General features: G+C 45.4%; 1 protein-coding gene across 2 annotated transcripts; it reads right to left on the bottom strand.

Moving 5' to 3' along the window:
- Positions 1-591: 591 nt before the first annotated feature.
- On the bottom strand, positions 592-4423 carry LOC109175028 (IAA-amino acid hydrolase ILR1-like 5). Of its 2 annotated transcripts, XM_019324285.1 has the most exons (6): positions 4308-4423; positions 3801-4215; positions 3059-3184; positions 1857-2171; positions 1565-1693; positions 592-1091 (listed from the first exon to the last, which is right to left on the bottom strand). In XM_019324285.1, exons 2-6 carry the CDS (start codon positions 4137-4139, stop codon positions 723-725), a joined length of 1278 nt encoding a protein of 425 aa, XP_019179830.1. In that variant the 5' UTR covers positions 4140-4215; positions 4308-4423; the 3' UTR covers positions 592-722. The 2 variants fall into 2 exon arrangements, with proteins under 2 accessions (XP_019179830.1, XP_019179831.1); XM_019324286.1 differs by lacking the exon at positions 4308-4423 and having other exon boundaries at positions 3801-4219.
- Between the last annotated feature and the right edge of the window lie 4631 nt (positions 4424-9054).

The raw sequence follows: 9054 nt of genomic DNA, 5'->3' as shown, positions 1-9054 counted from the left end.
TCAACTTTTCCTTAACTTTTGTACCCAACTACATATCCTCTACTTTTCCTAAAGAACTAATTTGTACCCAACTACATATCCAATATCCCTGTGAAAAGCTTGATTGTTTGGTGTCACAAATCTTATGCTCATCTCATAACCAAAACTATAATGCAGCATGATATTTCAATAAAGAACCAGAATCCATTTATGCATTTCCTTTCTTCAGAGCCAAACACTGGCAAATACCCAAAATGTGAATTTCGCTATAGTCAATGAACCATTTTGGGTATTATTTCTATACTAAAAGTACATTATTTGTGTACTAAATGTACATTATACAAAATAATGTATTTTCCGTAAATACAAGGTACATTTTTAATATACTAAAAGTACATTATTTGTGTACTGAATATACATTATTTTGATAATATAGAAAATAATGTACTTTCAGTACTCAAATAATGTATTTTATATACACAAATAATGTACTTTTTATTTATGATTCACACAGCTGTGTGGACAATAATAATTCCGGCCAAGTAAAAATTACACTATTAATCCCATAATTAATAATTATAAACCATTAATTAATAATTAATGTAGTGAATGGGAGGGGCTAAAAGAGCAAACTCCCATAAAAGCAAATAATATACAATGCACATCTTTGAACACTCTCATATCTAGTTACTACCACTGCACATACATCATATCAGACCATGCAATATCTTCTGGTAAACAGCCTATAGTTGATGATGATTCAGATAATTCTGTGCAAGTGCAGTGTGCAGTGCTGCTCCAATTGGCAGGACATCCTCATCAAGAAAGAAGTGAGGGGAATGTACGGAGTGAATTGATCCTACTCTCTCATTTCTAATTCCTATGTTAAATATCGCTCCTGGTATTACCTCTTGATAGAACGCAAAGTCCTCGCCTGCCATTACCTGTTCGGCCTCATTTATATTCTCGGGGCCTAGCAAGAGCTTCCCCACCTTCTGCACATGTCGATGCAACCTCTCATCATTAGTGCAGGCTGGATACATTGGGAAGTCCTCGTCTTTCATCTTGATATGCGCCTTACACCTATGTACAGCCGCTTGTCCTTCTATAACCTGCAAAGCTTCGACTCGAGTGAAATGAAATGATGAACGGACAAAAGAGAGTATATATATTGAGCAAGGGAAACAAGCAATATTAGCTATCTTTAAGAAAACTAAAAAAAAGTAATATATTCCTACATTCTTTTGAAAGTGAATCATACTAGCCAAGGAAAAGTTCACATGGCGTGTTACACTACGCCAAACCGCCAAGGTGCTGGACTTGGCCCTACTTGAACCCGTGACTCCGTGACTGAGCTCTGATACCACTTGTTAGAATCAAGCGCTTACCACTATACCAAAAGCTGTAGCAAAGGCGCCACTTTATTTTCTTATACCGCCACACAATCCTCCTAGCCACATGGTGCTAGATTTGGCCCTTACCAGCCTCCACCCAACACTAACTAATCATGAAACCGAAGTATAGGGCCAGGGTTCAACACACTATCTAGATTGTGAAAATGAAGACACTACTACTACTTGACTACCTCTTTCACCCTCTTCTGAAGTTGAAGCAAACCATCGGTGGTAATACTCCTCAAAGTCCCTCCAAATTCAATAAACGACGGGATTACATTTGATGCTGTGCCACCTCTAACGTAAGTAACCGAAAGAACCTTCAGCCAAAAACAAGGATTATCGTGTGTCAGTTTCAACCCAAAGTCGAAAAAACTTCTCCAAAATATATATACACTGACAAATATCAGAATTGTAAATTTTTCCAAAATAAAATTGAAAAAAAAAAAAAAGAAGCCCAAAAACCTAGAGTAAGGAACATACTTGACTATAGAGTGGATCTGCTTCTCTTGAAACGAGCTGTTGCAATGCCAAAACTGCAAATGATGTTGCAAGTATTGGATCCACAGTCAAGTGGGGTGCGGCAGCATGCCCACCTTTTCCTTCTATTTTCGCTTCAAAGATAGATACAGCAGCTAAAAATGGTCCTGGAATGCTAGATATAGTTCCCGTTGGTATCGTATAATCAACATGCATTCCAAATATTGCTTCAGCATTACCAAGAGCACCATCCTTAATCATGTGAGATGCACCGGCACCTCCCTCCTCAGCAGGTTGGAAAATAAGTCTCACGGTTCCCTTTAAGATCAAAAAGAATGATGACAATACATCTAGCAAGTTAATGTTTATGTTCACTTTAGAGGCAAATACACAGACAGATCACTCTTCCACCAAAATAACTCAACAACAATAGATAACAAAATGTTAAAATCACTAACAATTTGAATTTTGAAGTTTTCAAGTTATCAATAATAATAGTGTTGGGCCGAGGCTGCTGAAGGGCCAAGTCCAGCATCCTGTCTCTCGAAAATGTGGCGGTATACAAGGAAATAAAGTTGCGACATCGCTGTAAGCTATAGCTTTTGGCATAATGGTTAGCACTTGATTCTAACAAGTGGTATCTAAGTCAGGTCAGCATTTGACGTTAGTGGTTAGCACTTGATCCTAACAAATAGGATACTCTTTTCTTCTTTATTGTTGTCCTGTGACTATGTAATACTACCTACAATTATAAGCCATTGTAATCACTATCATCAAGGAGAATAAAGGCAAGTAAGATATCATATTGCATTTGCAGCAGAATAAGTTAAAACATAAAATGAAGATAATATTTTTGCTCTTATCTCTCTTGGTCTAGATTGAACAAGATGAATAATCACACAGGAATTCCGGTTTTTCAACATTATATCCCATCCCCTTTTTGATCATTTTAGGCAAATGCAACTAACCAAAAATGAAAATTAAACTCTAACTCTATAATATGTTGAAAAAGAAAAAGAAGATTTTATAAACTTCTGTTTCCTTTCTTTCACAAAAATTAAAAGCACCATGTAACTTTTATCCATTTCAGACAATTCCATCCACTCACAACCAAAATTAAAAGAATAAAAATACTGAGTAGTGAGTACCAAAGAAGTGGAACAGTTCAGATATGAAGAGTTAGTTGCCATGCACACTAAACTCACCTTAAGCTCATGCTTTCGTTCATTCAATAGCTTAGCAGCTCCAAGAAGCATTGTGGTGTGGGCATCATGACCACACCCATGCATTTTGCCATCCACTTTGCTCTTATGCTCCCACTCAACCAGCTCCTACTTGTATATATAATATATTTACAAATCACAACATTCTATTAGATAGGCATCAGCAAATACATAGACAATTTTATGCAAATACAACTATACAATATTCTTTTTCAAAAAAAAAAAACAACTATACAATATTCCTTAGCTGATACTTGTTGGGCGGGGCCAGTAAGGGTGTCCAGCACTATGTGGCTAGGAAGATTGTTGGGCGGAGGCCAATAGAGGACCAAGTCCAGCACCTGGCTTACAAAAATGTGTGGCGGTAAATAAATATAAAGTTACACCTTCGCTACTAGCTATAGCTTTTGACGTAGTATTAAGTGCTTGATCTTAATAAGTGGTATAAGAGCCAGGTCACTAAGCAGTTTTAAACTGGCCGGTGTTAGGAGGTCACGGGTTCAAATCGAGCAGTTAAGATGGGCAGGTGCTGGGAGGGAGATTGTCGACGGAGACCGGTAAAGAGGGGGCACTTGATCCTAAATTCCTAACAAAACTATCAATTTTCCACATTGTAATTAACCCAAAACCATAAATTACCAGCCAACCAGCACAGTCTTTATACACAGTCAAGAATTGCACAAGGCATACAATTTCTGAGTTTACAAGTGAAATGGACATTTACCTGCAATGGGAGGGCATCCATGTCAGCTCGAAGAGCAACAACAGGGGGAGAACCGGAGCCAATTTGAGCTACCAAACCGGTCTTGGCTAAAGGGTATTCGTAAGAAATGCCGAGTTTATCCAGTTCACTGCGAATCAGAGCGCTGGTGTTGTGTTCTTCGAATCTGAGCTCTGGGTTCTCATGGATTTTCCTCCTGATCGAGACTAACCAATCTTTGTAATCTCTGGCTGAGCTCAAAATCTGCTTCGCATGGTCTTGTTCAATGTGGTGACTTCCACCAACCCTGGAAGTCGAAGAGTATAAGAGCAAAAGAGTGAAGAAATAAGAAGCAGAGAACATAGTTCTTGGTCGCCCTCAAGTCTGGAGCTGCCCTCTCCACCAAAATCAGAAGGGACCCCGGGAACCTTGGTCTTTACTGCATTTAAAAAAAAAAAAAAAAAAAAAATGCTTTCTTTTTCACGGTGTTTTCACCTTGAAAAATTCGCAAAAGAGTAAAAAAATTCGCACCTCGAAAGAAAATTGGGGAAAGAAAAAAAGACACCAATCCTTAATTTGTGAACCGAGAGTTGAAGGACAAAATTTTGAGACTAGGGATCGTTACTTCCAAAACCCAATAATTAATGGCAATGGTCCATCACTCTCCTGCTGTGCCAATCATCAAACACTTGAAACTTCAAAGTTCAACCAAAGATGCTTATCCTACACAGCTCCCAACCCCTAAAATACCCCAAAGATCCAAGTCCCCACCCACGAAACATAAATATACATGGACCTACAAAAATAACATTGCACATTGCTTTAGAGCATCATTATCAATTGGAAAGAATGTAGGGAAAATGTAAGAGTTATTAGGAAAGAGAATGTGGGAGAAGGAGAAAAAAGAAAACAAAAAATCAAAATTGAATTTTTTAAATTTAAAAAAAAAAAAAAAAGTGTATGTCTGTGCGCGCGTTTCCTCCTTTTTTTTTTTTTTTAACTTTTCTAACATTATTTTGTATGTTGCTGCCAATTCTTTTCCAAATCTTTCACTTCTACATCAACTTTGCTTTTCAATTTGAGAGAATTCAATCTGAAATATCTTGGCATTCTTTATTGGTGTGGATACTCTTACACACACGGAAGATCCAAGTCCCCACCCACTCACCAACAAATTTTATTAGTATCATTTTTGGCCAGTCTTATTTTTTGAAAAATTAATATTTTTAGTTTTTTTACTTCTAAGGTATATTAATCAATCCCCATGCTATTAGATAAGTAAAATTAATTATTATTTTTTTTAAGAAATAAGATCAAATAAGTCATCAAACTTTTACAGTTTGTGTAATTGAACCACCTAACAAAAAAAGTGTGTTGGTAGGGAATATCCCGACCGACATAAGCTCCACCACGACCGACTTGCCTTTGTCTTTCTCTTCTGATCTTTACAGGTGGCAGGTCGGGCTTTTTCCGTGGAGACCCCGGTCGGGAATGGCCGGAAGTTGCCCGAACGCTGGTGTCGACCACCGAGCGGTAGCCCTTGGACGAAAGAGCTGCCAAAAAGGACGCGAAGGGACGCGTGGCGGTTCTTTATGCTGACAAGCAGGGCACCCGGGAGGTTGACACGTGGTGGCTACGTGGAAGACATGCCGAGCGGCCGGAATCTTGTCCCCGGCACGGCGGCTATAAATACCCACAGTAGCTACAGTGTAGAGGACTTTTGGACGATCGATAGGTTGTTGTTAGAGAATCCCGACCGCAGTCAGTCGGTACTCAGAGCAACCAAGTAGATTGTACTTAGGGCCTTTACCGGGATCAATAAAGATATTTACTCGCTTTAATTGGTCTCGTGTTGTTATATATTGCTTACGTAGAATTAGCAGCATCATTTTGGCGCCGTCTGTGGGGAATCGTACGAGAAACCAACGTCTTGACGAGCACCCGGTCTCTATACCAACATGTATCCGTGGGCACACAACAACTTTGCCGACGACCAGGCGGACGCGGCGAGCTCCTCCGACCACTACGCTACCCAACAGCAGGGTCAGACGATGGACCTCAACCTCAACCTCTCACCACCGCATCCGTCAAATACGTACCCGGCCGCCCAGCAGCCGGTGAATTACATACAACCAGGATACCCAACACCCGGTCTGCCATACCAGCAGCAGCCCATGATGTATCCCGCCCAGTATCCGTACCCGGTCCCACCTCCACCATATGGGTATTGGCCAGGACAACCGATGTGCTACACTTCCCCGGTTGGTTATCCACCATATACGCCTGCCTATACAGCTCCAGCCGCCGCCCCTCCAGTACAACCGACCGCACAAGTAGAGCCGCAGCGTCAGTCCACATCCCGGGCTCGACGCTCGGCTCATTCGCGGTTGGGGTCGGGGGGTGCTGATGCGATGGAGGCACCAGCTCAGGCCGTTCAAGCGGAGGACCCTGAAGAAGTTGCCCGAGCGGTAGCTTTTGATCGTCTCCGACCAGAGATGCGCCAGCGTTTGGGACCCCAAGACCCGAATCGCGGGCAAGAGGACGTACAAATGCAAGAAGCTAGCCACGAGGCTTCATCCGGGTATAGCGGGTCGAGATCTCACCGACGGCGACGCGCTCGGGATACAGCCCAAGCCGCTCAAGCCGCCGAGCTCAACGAAACCCGAGGATTGCTCTACAACCTCCAGGCTGAAGTTGCGCAGCTCAGGAGTGCGTATCCTACAGCACCCCCGGCCGACCGATCGATCCTACACCAGACGCCTTTCACAGCAGCGGTAATGGCTCAGCCTTACCCGCTCGACTTAAAGGTCTCGGGAGAGAAGAGTTACGACGGTCGGACAGATCCTGAGGCTCACGTGAATGATTTTTTCAGCAATATGATGCTGAAGGGCGTTTCAGACGCCGTGATGTGCAGAGCCTTTTACTCGACCCTCACCGGTCGGGCAGCAGAGTGGTTCCGTACCCTGCCACCGGGGTCGATCGATAAATTTGAGACCCTGGCGATCAAATTTGTGAGGAAGTTCATCACTTCCAAAGTGGTGAGGAAGTCCTACATGTATCTCGAGAAGGCCAAGCAGCTGGAAGGGGAAAGCTTGACCGATTTCCTCATCAAATGGAAAGTGGCGGTCGGGGAGGTCGAGCCTATGGACGACGCGACCGCCACCCACATGCTTCATATTTCTCTCCGGGCGGGGCATCTATATCAGGATTTCATCCTTCACCCCCCGACCTCGTATGAGGAGGCCCTCCGAAGGGTCACTGATTACGCCAACGCAGGTGAGGCGAATGCCGTCAAGCGCTCGCAGGAGGTCGGCTCTTCGTCTCGTAAACCGGCCGGCCGGGCGGAACATCGATCGGGAGATGACAATCCCCGACCCCGCACCAGGCATGGCGAGTTTACGGCCTTGAATCGATCCGCAGCGGAGGCCATGCAATATGCCCAGTCCTGTAATCTCATCAAACTTCCCCATCCCGATCGAGACGGCCCTGACAAGAGTAAGCACTGTGCTTACCATCGATGTGCCGGGCATGACACCGAGGAGTGTACCCACTTGCGCCAATTGTTGGAAGATCTACTGAACAGAGGGAAATTGGACAAGTGTGTGGGGAAGAGAGAGGAAAACAAAAGGAACACCGATCGGAGGGATCATAGACGTTCTCAACACCGCTCTGATCGATCTGGGCAAGACAGAAGGGATGATCGTCATGATGACCGACGGGACCCCGACCCTCCGTCCGGTAGCCGCCCGTCCGGAAAACCTACCATCCACGTCATTTTTGGTGGGCTGGAAGATGCTTCCCGACCGCGGACTAATTGCCCGGTCGCAGTAGTGGATTCCCGGGAGACCGGGAAGAGGCAGAAGATGGAACCCATAACCTTCACCCTTGAGGACCAACCTAGCAGCAGCGACCACGGCATGGAGGCGCTCGTGGTCACGATCGACGTTAAGGGGACGGACGTCCAAAGGGTTATGGTTGACACGGGCAGCAGTGTGAACGTCCTATACTTGGACGTGTTTGAGAAGCTTGGCCTCGACAGGAAGGAGCTGACTCCGGTCGTGTACCACTGTCAGGATTTACCGGGGCTCTTATCTACCCCGAGGGAAAAATAACGCTCCCGGTCGAGATCGGCACGCCTCCAAAGTCGATCCAAACGGAGCTGGAATTTGTTGTGGTCAACCTCCATTGCGTCCACAACATTATCTTGGGCCGACCCGCCATTATGAAGATCGGTGGGATAATTTCTATGCCCCACCTGTGCATGAAATTCCCCACCCCTAACGGGGTCGGCGTGGTCCGTGGCGATGTCCAATCCGCCCGGAAGTGTTACACCCGAGCGGTTAATCGACGTGATTCCGGTCCATCTTCCCGGGTGAACACCATAGCCAAAGAGGAGGCTAAGGAACGGAAGGAGCAGCCTGAGCCCTCCGAGGAAATAGAAGAAGTTCCCCTATCCGAGGATCGCCCGGATAGGAAGATCAAGATTGGCCGAGCCCTCACCCCCGAGATCCGAGCGGAAGTTCTGACCGTGCTCCGGGAGTATGCTGATATCTTTGCATGGGGGCCTGAAGATATGCCCAGGATCGATCGGTCGGTCATCTGTCACAAGTTAGCCGTCGATCCCGCAGCCAAGCCGGTCGTGCAGAAAACACGACACCTTTCCTCCGATCGCCACGAATTTGTCAGAGAAGAGGTCAAAAAGATGGCGGCGATCGAGCACATCCGTCCGGTGATCTATCCCGAATGGGTGGCGAATATTGTCCTTGTTCCGAAGCCCCCAGCTTGGAGGATGTGCATTGATTTCACCGACCTCAACAAGGCCTGTCCGCTCGACCCTTATCCTCTACCGAGCATTCACCAAATGGTCGACGAGACGGCCGGGGCCGAGCTGATGAGCTTCATGGATGCCTTCAAGGGATATCACCAAATCATGATGCACCATGAAGACGAGAGCAAGACAGCCTTCGTAACCCCGGACGGGCTGTATTGCTACCGAGTGATGCCGTTCGGCCTCCGAAACGCGGGAGCGACCTATCAGAGAATGGTCAACATGCTCTTTGCTGATCTGCTGGGCCGAACGATGGAAGCTTACATCGACGATATGTTGGTCAAGAGTCGGGACCGATCCGACCACACTCGGGACCTTCGGGAGTGCTTCCAGATCATGAGGAAGTACCAGTTGCGGCTGAACCCGACCAAGTGTACATTCGCGGTTCAGACCGGCAAATTCCTCGGCTATATGATGACTAAGAGAGGAATCGAGCCTAACCCGGCCAAA

This window comes from Ipomoea nil, unplaced genomic scaffold (assembly GCF_001879475.1).
Source record: "Ipomoea nil cultivar Tokyo-kokei standard unplaced genomic scaffold, Asagao_1.1 scaffold0681, whole genome shotgun sequence".
Lineage (NCBI taxonomy): Eukaryota > Viridiplantae > Streptophyta > Magnoliopsida > Solanales > Convolvulaceae > Ipomoea > Ipomoea nil.
The sequence above is the reverse complement of the archived record's forward strand: the minus strand, read 5'-3'. Positions and strand labels throughout refer to the sequence as shown.